This window comes from Poromitra crassiceps (assembly GCF_964638095.1).
Source record: "Poromitra crassiceps genome assembly, chromosome: 4".
Lineage (NCBI taxonomy): Eukaryota > Metazoa > Chordata > Actinopteri > Beryciformes > Melamphaidae > Poromitra > Poromitra crassiceps.
Genome location: NC_139626.1, coordinates 35,520,088 through 35,537,791, shown reverse-complemented (window position 1 = coordinate 35,537,791; position 17,704 = coordinate 35,520,088). Strand labels below are relative to the sequence as shown.

At 44.6% G+C, this 17,704-nt stretch overlaps 1 protein-coding gene across 2 annotated transcripts in view; it reads right to left on the bottom strand.

Annotated features, from left to right (window-relative positions):
- Nucleotides 1-2,355: 2,355 nt before the first annotated feature.
- The window catches only part of coro2aa (coronin 2Aa), a 50,033-nt gene continuing 34,684 nt past the window's right edge, over nucleotides 2,356-17,704 (bottom strand). For both annotated transcript variants that reach the window (XM_083634812.1, XM_083634813.1), the window contains exons 3-12: nucleotides 13,834-13,950; nucleotides 13,297-13,446; nucleotides 12,386-12,565; nucleotides 10,431-10,547; nucleotides 8,020-8,124; nucleotides 7,804-7,906; nucleotides 5,648-5,760; nucleotides 5,432-5,522; nucleotides 4,440-4,714; nucleotides 2,356-4,306 (exon numbers count right to left, since the gene is read on the bottom strand). In XM_083634812.1, the coding sequence (XP_083490938.1) occupies nucleotides 4,169-4,306; nucleotides 4,440-4,714; nucleotides 5,432-5,522; nucleotides 5,648-5,760; nucleotides 7,804-7,906; nucleotides 8,020-8,124; nucleotides 10,431-10,547; nucleotides 12,386-12,565; nucleotides 13,297-13,446; nucleotides 13,834-13,950 (1,389 nt within the window). In that variant the 3' untranslated portion in view covers nucleotides 2,356-4,168. The remainder of the gene's footprint in view (nucleotides 4,307-4,439; nucleotides 4,715-5,431; nucleotides 5,523-5,647; nucleotides 5,761-7,803; nucleotides 7,907-8,019; nucleotides 8,125-10,430; nucleotides 10,548-12,385; nucleotides 12,566-13,296; nucleotides 13,447-13,833; nucleotides 13,951-17,704) is intronic.

Here is a 17,704-nt window from a genome sequence, read left to right as displayed (position 1 = left end):
AGTTCCCCAGTTTAAGATTAATATGGTAGTGGTGTGTAGGCTGTAGATTGAGTCTAGTTAACATCCTTATAATTTTTTTTTAAGTGAATGTAAGTGCAGTAATCCTTCATTTTACTGTACAATAGAGTGATGTAACCCCAAGCTGGAAAGTGCTGCTCTGAAATGCCTATTTTGCAGTGAACAAGCCCAGCAGTGACACATAATTGCATTGGTGTGTTTTGGAGGAGCAATAAGGAATAACGGCTGCTGATGTTCTCCAGGCTGCTACATCTTTTCGGATGCATTTTTGAATTGTGAAGAAAACAGGCCAGGCAGCTTACCTTGAACACAAATGGAAAAGGTTGGCCTTCCACATGTTGCAGCCTGAGTGGTTGGTGGGGGGAGGGGGAGCTTGACTAGTCAGTCAACAGTTGAAACTGAGCATGTGCAAGCTACAGGGCTAGAAGTCAGAACACTGCCGTTTTGGGAACAACTGAGGACATAGAAAAATGGTTAGTTTTAATATCAGTAATGTGTGATTTTGTGCAATTGAGTGGTATTATGTTTTTCTATCTCTGCTTATTTGGCTGGCGTGGACAATCATGTTTCCCAGAGGAGAAGTTCTACAAACTGAGACGAATGAGTTTTCCACAAAACTTTTAATTTGTGTTTTTTTTAATGTGTTTAATATTACTTTTTTCTTTTCTTACATGTTTTAGAAACAATATTAAAAGGAACAGGATAACATCTCGTTCAATTTTAACTGTACTGTATACATTGATATATTTTAACGTCATCACAATTGCATAAAAAAAATTGCAGCTAAGTCAGGCACAGTGAGGCTCATGATATTACTCAGACAGCAGCAATCCTTAAATGAAAAATGGTTTATTTATTCAGACATGTTTGCCGCTGTGAGAGCTATGGTTGACTGCAGCTACATTATTGCTCCAGTATAACGTCAAGAGACTGTCAGACTGCCATTTAATACCAACAGGTTTCTGGAATGGATTGGGTATTGTTTTCCCCCATATACATATGGCTTGTTGATGTTTTCTAAGGGGTTGGCATTGGCCACATTAGTCGTAATAGAGCGCTACATAAAGAAATATAATCATATGCAGAGTGGTACTACACATTAAATAAGCAATTTCCTGTACAGTAATGCAGTAATCACTGTTGTAGCATGGTGATAATTTGGTTGCTGCATTAAGAGAAAGATGAATGAATGACATGATTGTAGGCATAATTACACCATCATAGATGCACAAGTAATATAAGTCTATTATGCATACGGAGTTGTGCACCACAAAGTCAAAGGATACAAGTGTGCAATTGTTGATCTGGTTGGCAGTGAGTTCATTATTTTTGTTGTACCAGTGTCATACATCAGCTGTAAATGCAAAAATAGCTGCAAATGTGAGATCAATTTCAACAATCGTTTGAACAAGATTGAATGGCTTGTGTTCTTCTACAGTATGAATGAATGGTACATACTCATTTAGCAGGAATAGCAGTTAGTCTCAGAAGATTAAAAAAGAAAGGAACAAAAACACCTTACATTTTAGACTGGGGTTTGACTGTCACATATTCAAAGCAACTGTGTTACAGGTAGAACATAAGTTACACAGTCTGGTGCATGTGGTAACAAGGACAGGCAACCGTGAAATCGCACAAATCAAGATAAACGTTTGTTTTTGGAAAGAAAGAAAAAAATCCACGCCCCCCATATTGTGCAAGTTTAGATGTTGAATAATGCACTCGATATAACAAACAACAGTTTCAGCATCACTAAATATACTTATAATTTGTTTGCAAACTAAGCTTGCTCAGGGCAAACCAAGCTTGCTCACCAACTTTCTGGGCAATTTTCTGTCGCTTTTAGGAGTGCAAACATCCAAATAAGCACATCTTCAACTATTTTCAGATTTCAATGTGACACACCGCTTGCAAGCTTACAATCAGCACTTTCATAATCTGTACAAAAAAATAAAAATAATGACCCCTTGTTACCCAAAAACACCACTGATGTAAATTCCCACAGCCTACAGATACAATCATTTTTGCTCCATCAATTTCTCACTGAATATTCCACAATGTACCAACTCCTAAGCCTTAGGACCTAAGGGCTACCAGTGGAGCGGCCTGTAATTGCATGAGGTCAGTCTGGCGTGGACAGGCCATTGGCTATTAAATATGGCTGGAAAATGTCTGGTATTGTTATTTAGCTAATATGTCTAAACTGGTTGGTTTGGTTCTGTGATGGGAAAGAAGCAACATGTAAATAAAACCCATATAACATTTATATATTTACATTTATAACATGAATAAACAGCCGTTAACAGAGTCCACTGGCTGGCTCAGTAACAACAGCAGTACATGAAGGGAATGTGTTGAGACTTGTCAACCAATGGCAATCGTTTACTCTGGCATCGCTGCTCTCGGATCAAAGTCAACGATGCTGCTGCCATCCGAGGTCACGGGGGTCAGAGACCGCAGTCCTACTGAGGCCCCTCTGTGTTTGTGTGGCAGTATCCACTTGACACCTTTTTGACAAGGTAGTGTGGTAATATGTGCCAAATCTAAAATATCATTATGCTTGTGTCTATGGCTACATAAATGCAGGCATACATGGTCATTCATACAGCGTTTCACTGCTTAAGTCTAAATAGCATGGCAGCGATAATGTAATGTATGCTATTGCTTGATATTTGCCAGTGCTCCTGTGTTTCTGAGCACTGAGAGACAGGGATGCTTTCAATTGTTCTTGTTATTTTTGTTGTAAAAACACACACACACACACACACACACACACACACACACACACACACACACACACACACACACACACACACAGGTCAAAAATCAATTACCGGTACCTCAATTTTCAAAGCAACAAATGCAAGAAACTGATCAAATTAGACCAAGGCAGAAAATATGAAGAGCACCCAGAATTTTCCTGAGGGAAAACACCTTTTTTATACAGTCTAAAATGATGCCCTAACGTGCTAAGAGTTATACATTTTGCAGCCGTTTAAATCTTTTCGTTTGCTTTAAGGTACGCATTTACAAACCGACAAACATTTATTGAGTTCCCTGTAAGTCATACACACAATGGCTTTAACTTGTTTCTTCACAGTGGCTTACAGCATCAGGAAAAAACAAACATACTGGTTTCTTACAGGTTACATGCTGTTTATATATGTATATATAATCCCTTTTAGCCTCAGATTTGGATTTCAAATTGTTCATTTGAGTGGCTGCCTGTTTTTTCTTTTAAAACAATAAATATAAAACAATTAAAAAGATCCAAACTGCCTGCATGGCATCAGGTACACTGATGGCTTACAAGACAGCTGCTGCGAAACATCTTTCCCCAGTTTTTACACTCGTCCAAATACAAATGCAGTTTAATGCAACGCTAAGAAAGCTTGGGAATATGGGTTTGTCATTCCTTTACGCCGGCTCACTCTCACTCAAGCACACGCTCATCTGTCCCTCTAAGACTTTACACCACAGCCATCTCCACATACAGTAGTTTAAATATGCAAAACAAAAACCAAAAAAATCACAAAGCGTAGAAAACAAATTCAGTGTTATCTTACAATCATGCAGGATGTCTGCTCCCACGCTGACACAACTTTCATATAACGTTCAGACGACCACATCATTCATTTAAGACAGGCACAAACATCCTTTTTTCCCCCTCCTCAACTACAAGTACAAAGAGCATAATAAAAAAAACGATAATAAAAATGACAACAAACTTGCATAGCAGTGAAGCATACAAAAGAAAGGAGGGGGTAGGTAAACAGGTGCGCTAAGATTTAAAATATGTTACATCAGTGTTTGAGTGTATGTACATGAACAAGGAATATGTGCAACCTGTGTGCAACTGACATAACAGACGTTTGGAAACACAAATGCAAAGTTGAGGTGATATTGGCTTTGAAACACCCTTATGTGCTGTTGAGTATTACGGGGCTGGGGGAGAGGGCTATCAACAGGAAGGAACTCCTGTTGACGGGGGGAGGAGGAGCGTGGTGAGTCAGGACGGTAGTGCGGTGGTGGGTAGAAAAAAATTTTGTGTCGTAAGTTTATGTAGTAATGGGTCCCGAGGGGGCAGGTGAAGGTGACTCCGTACGCTGGGCAGGCGGGGGGCGTGAGGGGGCTGGGCATGGTGGTGGTCTCAAAGCGTGCTGGCAGACTGGGAGTTTCTGATGTTCTTAATCTCCAGCTCCAGCTGTGTGATATGCACGTCCCTCTGGTTGAGAAGCTCCCTGAGCCGCCGAATTTCCTCCTGCTGCTTGTGGAACTTAAGGCGCAACTGTAGAGTAGACACAAACACACACACAGAATCCATATGGTGAGGTGTGGGAAGAATAACGAAAAACAAACAAACAAAATGAATGAACGAATGAATGAATGTGTAGGCTGATGATCCCAAACCCATGCAGTACCTCATTCTCTGTGCGAGGTGGAGAGCAAAGAGTGAGGTCTTGTCCATTGCTGACAGACATCCAGCTCGTCTCGTCGTTGCCCTCTATAATATGACTGCCGTCCTCCTTGCTGTCTTTGGTGCCGAGCTGCTCCTGAATGTAGGCCAGCTGCAGCAGGCCCGGTCTGCTCTGGGACCTGCGGGTGTCCAGCGAGCTGCCCAGCCCCTTGCTCATGCTCAGCTCGCCAAACGACTCCGCCACCCGACTTCCAGGCTTCAGGGACATCAGCACCGGGTCTGCAAGTCACAAGAGAGCCAACAGGAGCCAGATGAGTTACAACATGAGTTACAACATTCTAATGCAGAATTCTGTTGACTTTATTCAGATAGAGGGACAGACTGATAGAGGGACAGACTGCTTGCAAAAGTGACACTCAAAACAATCAGTTTCGACACTGGACAAAGAAAAAGGAGTAAAGAGCAGTTTTTAGTACAGCGATATATGACGGTCGCCACCGACCATCATCGTATTCTATCATCGATGTCCAATGGACCAATGGACATTGATGATAGAATAATGTATGATCATGGTTGGTGGCGACCATCATAAATCGCTGTACTATAAACTGCGCTCAAGAATGATAGTGTATTTGACATGTGTACTAGGACTTCATACTTCTCATACTAGGACTTCAATTACCAATAAAATGAATGTTAAAGGATCAGAATAGAGAATGCCATGCAAATCAGAATCATAAATAGAAGATGATTACACTTGGAATCTTTTTTTGCAGGTTCATTTGAAACCTGCATGTGAACCTCCCATACTGAGCAGCAGGAGAAGACCCATGTACAGCAGCTTCTGCCCCAATACACACACATGCGCGCGCACACATGCACGGGCGCGCGCGCGCACACACACACACACACACACACACACACACACACACACACACACACACACACACACACACACACACACACACACACACACACACACACAGCACTCTTGACCTTTGTTGATGCCACTGAGCCACTCCTCTGCAGTCATGGCAGGCTTGTTCCCAGCTGTCATTGGATAAATGTCTTCTTGGTATGACTCCGACTGGAAACACACACATGTTCAGACAGACAGACAGACAGACAGACAGACAGACAGACAGACATATTAACATGTGTTATGCTGAGGGGCTGCTTGGTTTGTGTGAGTGGGTGCACTGCCACTCTCACCCTGCGGGGTACGATCATGGACAGAGGCTCGATGAGACTCTTGATTGTCACCAGCTTGTAGAACCTGAACACCTCGCAGGAGCTCACGTCCAGGCCTCTCTTTGGCATCACAGCTAGAGGGCGACAAAGTAGAAAGAGACCGAAACATAAACAAACAATGGCAAGCAATACTGCAAACACTGTTAATCACATTACTGGCTGATGAGAAAGTGAACAAGGATGTTACTTTAACAATATGCAAAGGAAAAAAGTGCATTGAAAAGTTTAAAATGTCCCCCCATATATTCAAAATTGCAATGGAAAACCAAAGGACAACGATCTTGTGCCAAAACCGTTTCCCCAGTAGTGATATTTATTAAAAATTTTCCCTGCCTGTAATGCCCCATTTCTATATTACTCCCTCTTTCACTATAGCTACTAGCCAATCTGTGAGTTTAAAGTCTGAAACATATGTCTACTTGGTTGGTGTCACATCACATGATCAACTGGTTTGACTATTCAAATATTGCAGGCCTATTTGCACAGCAGGTTTGCTTACACGTGCAAAAGAGTTAGCACAGCCAGTAGACAGGTCCAAACAGCCAGCAACAGCTGCTAAAGAGTTAGCACAGCCAGCAACAGCTGCTGTGCAACATCCAACAAATTAAACTAATTGAATGATATTTAAAAAGGGACACTCCGCCGATTTTAAATCCTGATTTATTTTGCACATAATCTCACACATATCTGAAAACTGTAAACCGTTTTGCATGCATTCATTTAGTTTGACAGTTATTGAGAGTTGATTTGAGTGAAGTTGTGGACCAGTGATATCATTCATTCACAAATGACATCACTGGTCCACAACTCAAATCAACTCTCAATAACTGTCAAACTAAATGAACTGTTTACAGTTTTCTGATATACTACTGATTTTGTAATGATACAAAGCAGCTTGAAAATCGGCGGAGTGTTCCTTTAATTAAATGTACACAATGAGGGCAAAAGAGTATCTTGGATCTTTCAGATCAATAGCATACAGTGGCTGTCATTAAATTCAAACTTAATTTCAGACTCACACGAGGGTCCATAGCATATAAAGACAGAACAAGACATACAACATAAAACCACAATTCAACATAAAAACTAGAATGACCGCACGGCGGATATATGCCTCCACCAACAAGTGAGCAGTCGACATGCATGTCTGTCCAGACTTTGACGTTTGAGCCAAATGTGAAGAAATGTCATCAAGATGTTACTGAGATATGGTGTTACAGAGCTTGAAAATGGTGTTCGTGAGGTCACAGTGACCTTGACCTTTGACCACCAAAATGTAATCAGTTCATCCTTGAGTCCAAGTGGACGTTTGAGGCAAATTCGAAGAAATTTCATCAAGGCATTCCTGAGATATTGCGTTAATGAGCTTGAAAATGGCGTTCGAAAGGTCACAGTGACCTTGACCTTTGAGCACCAAAATCTAATTAGTTCATCCTTGAGTCCAAGTCGACGTTTGAAGCAAATTGATGAAATTCCGTCAATGCATTCCTCAGATATCGCGTTAACGAACATCGGACAGACGGATGGACGGACAACCCGAATCCATAATTCCTCCCTGGCTAATCAGTTCATACTATGAACTTCATAGGCTATCTTGCCAGTGTTTTCTGAGCCTGGATGTGTACCAAGAGCAGCTCTTCCTAGGGCTGGTTAAAGCCTCTATGATGCTGTTCTCTGACTCATCCAAGTGATGTATAAAATTGTACATCAGATGTCTTGAACGTGCCTCACATGAAGAACACAAACAATTGCCATCTGTGGACCTGAAGCAGCAACCTCATAGCATCATTCTAAGCCACTATGATCCTCCGCATACTACTTTTCCAACACCAAAGATCAGCTGTATACAGAGGGGTGCAGAAAGCGCTGAATAATGAACACATTGACAGAACACATACTAAACTTGCAAAGCAACATATTGGCCTGAGCATATATTTTACAACACTGTCGGTAAATATCTCCGTCATCAAATCATCAGTGGAAAAAAATGGGCAAAGTACTTTATTTCCTTGCATGTCATTGTCATGATTGCATAGGTGTGTGTGTGTGTGTGTGTGTGTGTGTGTGTGTGTGTGTGTGTGTGTGTGTGTGTGTGTGTGTGTGTGTGTGCTCCTTACCCATTCCTTTTTGTGGTAGGAGTGAGCGGTACTCTGTAAGGAAGTGCATGTAGGGCTTAGACCCCTCTTTACCGATCTCATAGTACCTGATAGTCCCCTCGCCCTGAAGGAGACAAAGACACCTATGAACCCAGAATAACCTTGGACGCATTTTCTATATGAAGGAAGTGTCGTAATAGGGCTGTGTTTTATTTGATGAACAAGTGAGAGACCCACCTTCCCGGCTATGTAGAGCATGTGTGTGTCAGGGTCATAGAAAGGGAAGAGGACCCCCGATGAACCATCCAGGTCCTCTTGTAACAAAGGCACAGACAAGTCCTCCTACAAACACGCACGCACACACACACACACACACACACACACACACACACACACACACACACACACGCAAATGTTTGATCATCAAACGAAAGGCAACACCCAAACACCAATTGCATGTAGGGCACAGATAATGTCTCCTGTCCTGGTATCAGAATTCCTGATCGTAAAAGTCTGTTTTCCATTCCGATTCCAATTCTCCAGTGGAGAATTAAAAACATTGAGTGCTCAATCCTTAATCCGTGCTTCATGCCATAATCCTCCACTCACACGATACATTGTCACACATCAAAACACACCAGCCACACATCAACACACTGCTAGCTATTAGCAAAGTCTTTAGGGTGGTACAAATTACAGGCAACCCGGTGTGATCAGAACACTTGAATATTACATAATCAAGTAGAGAATACCATTGGCTCCAGTTGGCTGATTCTTCTGGTGTACTGCTAGGTGATTTAGCTAGTCCACCAATGTGTCCACTAGATGATTTAGACTAGGTGATTTAGCTAGTCCACCAATGTGTCCACTAGATGATTTAGACTAGGTGATTTAGCTAGTCCACCAATGTGTCCACTAGATGATTTAGACTAGGTGATTTAGCTAGTCCACCAATGTGTCCACTAGATGATTTAGACTAGGTGATTTAGCTAGTCCACCAATGTGTCCACTAGATGATTTAGACTAGGTGATTTAGCTAGTCCACCAATGTGTCCACTAGATGATTTAGACTAGGTGATTTAGCTAGTCCACCAATGTGTCCACTAGATGATTTAGACTAGGTGATTTAGCTAGTCCACCAATGTGTCCACTAGATGATTTAGACTAGGTGATTTAGCTAGTCCACCAATGTGTCCACTAGATGGCGGAGTTGCATGAGAGAGGCACCGCTGCATATTATGAGAGACTGAGTTGTTTTACAGCATCTCTGGATGCATCTGGATGGGAAGAGCTTGTGTCTACTATTTTTCTCTCTCTCAAACAATCTTAATATTTGTGTGCTTATTGTAATGATTTTTTCTTTCCACAATCATTTCTTTGTCTTTGCCACTGCCCCTTTCTTTCCTTAACCATTCGTGTAAACTTGCATTTGTGTCTTTTTGTCTTTATTATGGGGCAATGTGTAGGCTTATATTTAGAAAAGCACTATAGGGCATCTGGGCAGCGTAGCGGTAGATTCCCTGCCTAACAACATGAGGGTCGCAGGTTCGCACCCCCTTGTTACCTCCGGCTTGGTCGGGCGTCCATACAGGCACGATTGGCTGTGTCTGCGGGTGGGAAGCCGGATTACGGGTATGTGTCCTGTTATTTGCGCCTCCTATGGTCGGTCGGGGCGCCTGTTCGGGGCGGAAGGGAACTGGTGGGAATAGCGTGATCCTCCCACGTGCTACGTCCTGCCGGTGAAGCTCCCCGCCGTCAGGTGAAAAGAAGCAGCTGGCAAATGCGCATGTGTCAGAGGTAGCATGGTGCTAGTCTACGGCTCTCCCCAGATCGCCAGAGGGTGGAGGTGACCGTAGCCTGGTAAACCAGCCGGTCACGTGAACTCACATTTCATTTCGTTCTTTATTCCCATTTGGCCTGAAGCCTTCACTCAGTCTTTGCAGTGGGCGGAAGTTGGGTGGGTGTACTTGCCTTGACAGACAACTCCTTCAGCCAATCAGCGATGGATACAGTCAAACCCAAATCCACTTGGGAGAACGGCAAAAACATATTTTCCGCCAAGAAACTCAGCTGTTGCATACACCTGTACTTGTGAAATTGTTGTTATTGAGTCTATTTCTGCAATAATTGCACTTTATGGCTGTTTAAACTAGACAAACGCTGACATTACTCCTCGTGGCGGACAGGCAAGGAGGCGGCCATCACTGTTTTGCTAGTGACGTTCCTGATTGGTCGGCTACGATGTGTCAACTATGAGGCGCGTCGCTGACTGGCTCGTCCGCTTTGCAGTTTCTGCAGAAAGCCCTGTTGAGGCCAGATGGTCCCGCAGAACCAAATGAAATGTGAGTGCATGTGCCCGTCTGGTTTACCAGTCTACAGCGACTGGGGCAGCAGGGGGAAATTGGCCAAGTACAATTGGGGAGAAACTGGGGGGGGGAAGGGGGTCAAAAAAAATAACAATAATAATAAAAATAAAAAAAGAAGAAAGAAAAGCACTATAAAAATTAAGTTATTATTATATATATATATTTCTGTTGTTGTGCCGTATAAAGTTATTATTATATTGTAGTGTTTTCTGTTGTTCTGCTGTATAAAGTTATTATTACAGTATATTGTAGTGTTGTCTGTTGTTGTGCCGTGGTTCTCACCTGATCCCACAGAGCCATCTGTCGAACGTTCCAGCGTGAGTTGCCCGTTGTGAGGAGCATCTTCAAGTTACCAAGGATTAGCACCTTGCTGGCTTTGTGCGTCTTGCAGTTGGCGTCCTGCAACGAACAGCAAAACACGTCAAAGTCAACATCAGGCATACTCAACATTTACTATGTACAGTAAAATACTGTATGTAAGATTTGGTATGTATTATGTAACATAAAAGGTATTGACTAATCTGTGAATTGATAAATTTTCAGAATACAAATTGATTACAAACCGTTTTTGTTAATGCATTAACAAAAAACAGTTTGATGCAAAAGAAAGGCAGGAAAAAAGCATCCCAAGCATTTATATAACAGTATGATTATGTGATTATGATTATATGATCACATTTATAATCATGTTGTTATAATCAAACCGAAAAAAGCTGACAATAACATGCTTCCAACACACAATGAACACTACAGCAGTGTGTTGTGTAGGGCCAGCTCATGAGGCCCTGTATGGCCACACCAGCTGGTTTGGCGGCCAAAGCGGCCGACGTAAATGATGTGAGTCATGGGCCGCTGACCCGGGGTCTGGGCAGCTATGCTGTGGGCCAGAGGTGTCAGTTTTGGCTGTGTGGTGCTGGAGGAGTGCAGGGGAAAAGGAGCAGGGAACTCCCATCCACGCAATGTGGGATGTCACGCTATGGCGCCCTCTACGTCACATGTCCTTCATTACACTGGCTCCTCTACGTCACATGTCCTTCATTACACTGGCTCCTCTATGTCACATGTCCTTCATTACACTGGCTCCTCTATGTCACATGTCCTTCATTACACTGGCTCCTCTATGTCACATGTCCTTCATTACACTGGCTCCTCTATGTCACATGTCCTTCATTACACTGGCTCCTCTATGTCACATGTCCTTCATTACACTGGCTCCTCTATGTCACATGTCCTTCATTACACTGGCTCCTCTACGTCACATGTCCTTCATTACACTGGCTGCTACTCCTAAGCAGTTGCACTTTCCCTCCTCAAAATCGGAGCCCAAAACTAACAGCGGAATTGTTGCTGTAAGAATCAGAGCTGCAATGAATCGATTCATCGTTTAGACACATTTTTATGAAAGAAATGCAAAAATCCTCTTGTTCCAGCTTCTTAAATGTGAATATTCTCTGGTTTCTTTAGTCTTCGACGACAGTAAACTGATTCTCTTTGGGTTGTGGGTCAGGACAGAAGAAGACATTTGAGGAGGTCATCTTGGGCTTTGGGGAAATAGCGATCGACATTTTTCACCATTTTGTGACATTTTATAGACCAAACGACTAATCGATTAGTCGAGAAAATAGTCAACAGATGAATCGATAATGAAAATGATTGTTAGTTGCAGCCCTGGTACGCACGCACGCATGCACACACACAGCAGTATGCACGCACACATGCACACACACAGCAGTACGCACGCACACACACACACAGCAGTACGCACGCACACATGCACACACACAGCAGTACGCACGCACACACACACACAGCAGTATGCACGCACGCATGCACACACACAGCAGTACGCACGCACGCATGCACACACACAGCAGTACGCACGCACACATGCACACACACACAGCAGTACGCACGCACACACACAGCAGTACGCACGCACACATGCACACACACAGCAGTACACACGCACGCATGCACACACACAGCAGTACCCACAGTACGTACGCACGCATGCACACACACAGCAGTACGCACGCACACATGCACACACACAGCAGTACCCACAGTACGTACGCACGCATGCACACACACAGCAGTACGCATGCACACATGCACACACACAGCAGTACCCGCAGTACGTACGCACGCATGCACACACACAGCAGTACGCACGCACGCATGCACACACACAGCAGTACCCGCAGTATGCAAGCACGCACGCACACACACAGCAGTACCCGCAGTAGGTTTCCTGTGCGCGGCTCGATGAGTCGGATCTTCCTGTCCTTGCAGGTGGTGGCCAGCAGGCTGCCGTCTGTGTTGAAGGACATGGACAGGACCACGTCTGTGTGGTGGCTGATGGTCCGCACAGGGTTCTTTATCACCTGCTCTGGACAATCTAGATTCCAGATCATTATCTGAGGGGGACACGGGCACGCACACGCACACGCACACGCACACACACACACACACAGAAATTCAGCTACTGACAGCACAAGTGGCAATTTGCATTTTAAGAGTGAAAATGATCTGAAACCATGAGGTAATTTATTAAGTGCTTGTGATGCTGTGCTTCCAAATCAAAGCCCAGTTGCCTTCGTAGCTATTGTACAGAAAAAAGGTCAATCTGGACATCTTTTCACACACACTTTGCCAGACCAATGCAGCCAGGTTCAGTGTATTGCAGTGTAGCAGCAGGCACCATGATCCTTATTGTTATCTGTCATTGCATTTGGAGCAGTTTTGCCATGGTGTCACATATATACTGTCACTATCATTATCATTATTACTCTCTCTACCTTTATTCGCAGAACTTCTTGGACCAAATGACATCATTATGACATCATTTGGACCAGGAAGTTCTGTGACTGAACCTGGTCCAGAACTTGGTCCAGCAAAGATGTTGAGAAGTTAAACATTCTTCATTTGCATATACTACTGATTTTGTAATGACACAAAGCTGCTGGCCCTTTAATTGCTGATATGTTACTATGTAAGTTCATTTCTTGTTAGCTTTCATCCTTGCGCGCGCGTGCGTGCATGTGTGTGTGTGTGTGTGTGAGCGTGTGTGTGCGTGTATGCGTGTGCATGTATGCGTGTGTGTGTGTGTGTGCGCGCGCGCGCGCGTGTGTGCGCGCGTGTGCATTACCTGGTAGTCATAGGCGGTGCTGAAGAGCACGTTGTTAGCAGTGGGGTGCCACTCGATGAGGCCCACTCTGCGGCTGTGACCCTGCAGCTCCTTCCATGGGACTGTAAGGTTCTTCAACACGCCATGAGGAGGGATCTCCCACACCTTCACCTGTTACACAAATCAACCAGCTACACTTAACGCTTCGACATCTATGCAAAATGTACTATACAGAACACAACGTAGCATGCGCGGTCTACTGAGCGCGGAAAATAAATGTCAGTCCCATGATATCACACTTTGTAAAAGTAATAATATTAGGAGCAGACAAAAGCTGTTGACTCTTCCTTTCTCTTTCTGTCTCAAAGGGATTTGAGTATTGAGCTCAGTCAGAGCTGTGGAATGTGTGGAATGACTTGGAGAAGCAATAAAACGATCACCTTGCTCCTACATGCTCATATTCCAGGGGAATCAGAACACCTTAGTGAACCACTTTGAAAATATGTGTGTGTGTGTGTGTGTGTGTGTGTGTGTGTGTGCGTGCGCGCGTGTACTTACCGTGCTGTCCTCTGAGCAGGAGGCTATGCAATAGTCGTTAAAGGGGTTCCACTTGATGTCCAACACGTTGCCTCTGTGGCCTGATATTCTGGGGTGGTGAGGGTCCACTTTCCCTGTCTGACAGACAAAAATGTAATGAAAGCACAGCACACGCTAGATGAGATGTTCCGGTACAAATCTACGTGCAGGTGTTTCTGCCCAGACGGCGATTTGCTGCGAGGGTTTCATTCCCTACCGACAGATTGAAACACAGGTGCACAGCTCCTGATGTGATGTGACGCAGAGAGCAAGTGTGACCCTAGCTCTCAAGAATCTGAATGGGAGAGCCTCACCTGTGCAGGTTAGGACAGGTAACCCAACGCTTTCCAGCTACATGTAACACAGGAGCAGAACGTCCATGGGGCATCTAGGGTAGTGCGGAGTAGGGGTATCTCTAGCCGCTTTCACACCGGCCTTGAAAGCCGGAAAATGCATGGAAAATGGGATCCGTGCCTCCGATGTGAAAGTTGTGAAAGCGGGTTGGTGGGTAATTGTGTTACGCCTTTCGTTCCGCCAGTGGACCTAGTCACAGCGCCGGATTACCTTCCAACCCGCCTCCACCTGAAAGCGTAGGAGCGGCAACACGGAACGGTGCGAATGGTCAGCTCATTCATAACAAAAAATACAGGGGAAACCACCTCATGCAGCAAGAAAAATAAGTGAAAGTAAAAAAAAGTACCCTATACAATCATGACTGCAGGGGCGCCAGGAGGAATGCTCCGTGCCTAGTAAGTAGGTTAGGCTTTATGCTCAAACGATGTTGACATTAGTAGGTAAAATTAACAGATATAATAATAAGCTTCAGAGGACGTATAGCTGTCTGTGGCGAGTTGGTCTGAGGATATTCCCTCTGGAAACCAGCTCCAGAACTGCAATCTGTCTAGCTAGCCAGTTGTGCGTTCCCTTACAAAAACGACTAACGTTATAGTAGTCATGTGCATTTATAGCCTATTCCCCCGATGAACGTTATGCAGACTGCAGCTATTTGATATGTGGGCGTCGTCTTTCAGAACGGATGCTAATTAGGCTACTTCATGGGAATAATTTGCTTTACAAAAACTGGAACCAAAAGATAAGAATTAGCCTTGTACCTAGGCTACATGATGGTGCCTCTGTGATCCATAAAGTCGATCAGATGAATATTGAAAGCCTTGTTACCATGCTGCATGTGGACAACACTTTCGTGTTTTATCACTTTGATTCTTAACGACCGCAGCACGTTGGCTGGTGTACATCGGCGATGTTTGGTTGTTGAATGAATTTGTTCATCATACAGTAGCCTAGGCTACACTAACCTATGAAAATATTAATTTGGGCTAAGAGGAGCTGGGTGGAAATGCCTCCGCTCGCCTTTCAATCCGGGAGGGGTGGATGTCACTTGAAAGCACACCCCAAGACAGGAATGTGGCGATGCTGCTTGGCTGTGTGTGAAAGCAATTTCTGTGGCGAGGCTGCCGGCTTTGTGAAAGCGGCTACAGACTAGTCCACTAGTCAATTAGTCGACTATCAAAACTATTAGTCGACACTGAGCATCAGAGCCAACTAGTCGTTCATTTATGGAAAAAATAAATAATTTGAACATAGATTTGTTTGAACAATCATTTTCTACATTATGCCACATTAAGTAAACGGAATTGAAGGTATTTAGAGACCGAAAGACTCCTGCTGGGGTTTAGCGACTCATTTGTGAAGAGCCTCTCAGAGCCAATCAGGTCTCTGCTATTTCACATACCCCCAGGTTGGTCCCGCCTACATTAGTTAACCCTTTACTGGGCGTCTTTTTGATGACCTTTTTGACGAGAATTTATCATTTTTATAGGGTGAAGATATATCTCCTGCGATTAATTGACTAGTCGATGACTACTAAAATTCAGTAGTCGTGAATGCCCTAGTGTAGAGGTAACAGCACGCGCCTGCTACCGGGTTCAATTACAGACACAATTGGCCGTGTCTGCGGGTCGGAAGACGGTTGGGTATGTGTTCTGGTCGCCGCACTAGTGCCTCTTCTGGCCGGTCGGGGGCACCTGTTTGGGGAGGGGGGAACTGGGCCGAATGGCGTGTCCTCCCACGCGCTACGTCCCGCAAGTGAAACTCCTCACTGTCAGGTGAAAAGAAGCAGGCTGGCGACTGCACATGTGTCGGAGGAAGCATGTGCTAGTCTACAACTCTCCCCAGATCGGCAGAGGGGGTGGAGCAACAACCGGGGGCCCAAGGGGACATCATGGTATCTGATGATCCTGTTACAACTAACTTACAAGTGAACAGTCTCAATGGAGCTTTTCTGCCCCAGGTATATTGCTAATTATGCTACTGTATGAACAGAAGCTTCTTTCAGGTGTTTATACAGAAACATCTCTCTCTCTCTCTGTGTGTGTGTGTAACACGCGCACGCACACACAGAAACACACCTGCGGCCTGATTAGTGCGTCGTCGGAAAGGTGTGTTTGGCATAAAGGAATGATGTAACCATTATCCAAGTGCTGTTGTGCTGCCAAAGCGCCTCCCAAATACACACAAGCAGAACACAAAACGTCTGTGTGTGTTCAACGCACTTGCTCGGCAGAACAATAGCTTATCTGTGAGTGTGTCAGCGCACACATGCACATAGGTGGGATATGAAGGGGGGCGGGGGTGCGGGGGGGGGGTTTGAGTTTCACCTCCCTGAGACAGGGAAAAGGGGAGGAGGGGAGGGTACCAAAATGAGTTATGTCATTCCTAAGCTCATGTGTAACTGCTGCCCATGCCAGGAGGCGGGTGATAAATTCTCCGGCTCCTTTTAAAAAGGGAGACCGAGGGAGAGAGGTGTTCCGTTAGATGAATGGCCCGTGGCCTGGAGATATACAACAACACTGTAGATTCAGGTGAGGAGGGCCCGGCGGAGTTTATTTGAGAGATTACTGTAGCTATTGATAACACCAGCCAATGTGATAGTAAGCGTGAATAATGTTTGGAATAATGTTTGATTTATCACACTTAAACCCGAGCAGGTTAGGGAGATAAGACAGAATAATGGAAGCGGGGAAAAAAGAGCACATGTGAGTAGTACGGCGTTAGCTGCCAGGCGTTTCCTGGCATTTTAGAGAGTCTCTCTTGGCTCTCGCCACCTCCTGTGCTATTTATACTCCGAGAGCAGACCTGTCATTTCCAGGTGTGCTGTTTGTGTTTGTGCAGGAGCGTAAAAAAAACTGCCAACAGGGAAAGGGGAAAAATGCAGTGTAGACCAAAAACAGGAAGCAAAACACAACACAGTTTCATAAAAGAGGAACACTTTGCAGATCTGAACTGACACCATGATGGACCAGAGACTTCTGTTTTCTTGTCAGACCGAGGTATTGTTCAGTATGATAGAAGAGATGTGAGATGAGCTTATTTGTGCAGCGTTTGACAGATGAACAATTAGCAGTGCTTCTCTCCCCTCGTAGCCAGAGATAGCCAGATTAACAGAAGGATGTAAAAACCCATCAACCCTTAATCAATTGCAGCGGTAGGTACCCTGACTACCAACATGAGGGTCGCAGGTTCGAGCCCCTGTGTTACCTCTGGCTTGGTCGGGCGTCCATACAGGCACAATTGGCCGTGTCTACGAGTGGGAAGCCGGATTAAGGGTATGTGTCCCGGTCGCTGTACTTGTGCCTTCTCTGGTCGGTTGGGGCACCTGTTCGGAAGGGGAGGGGAACTGGGGGGAATAGCGTGATCCTCTCCCACACGCTACGTCCTGCCGGTGGAACTCCTCGCTGTGAGGCGAAAAGATGCGGCTGGTGACTGCACACATGTATCAGAAGCATGTGCTAGTCTACGTTTTAAATTATACTTTGACCTCAGTGGATTTATT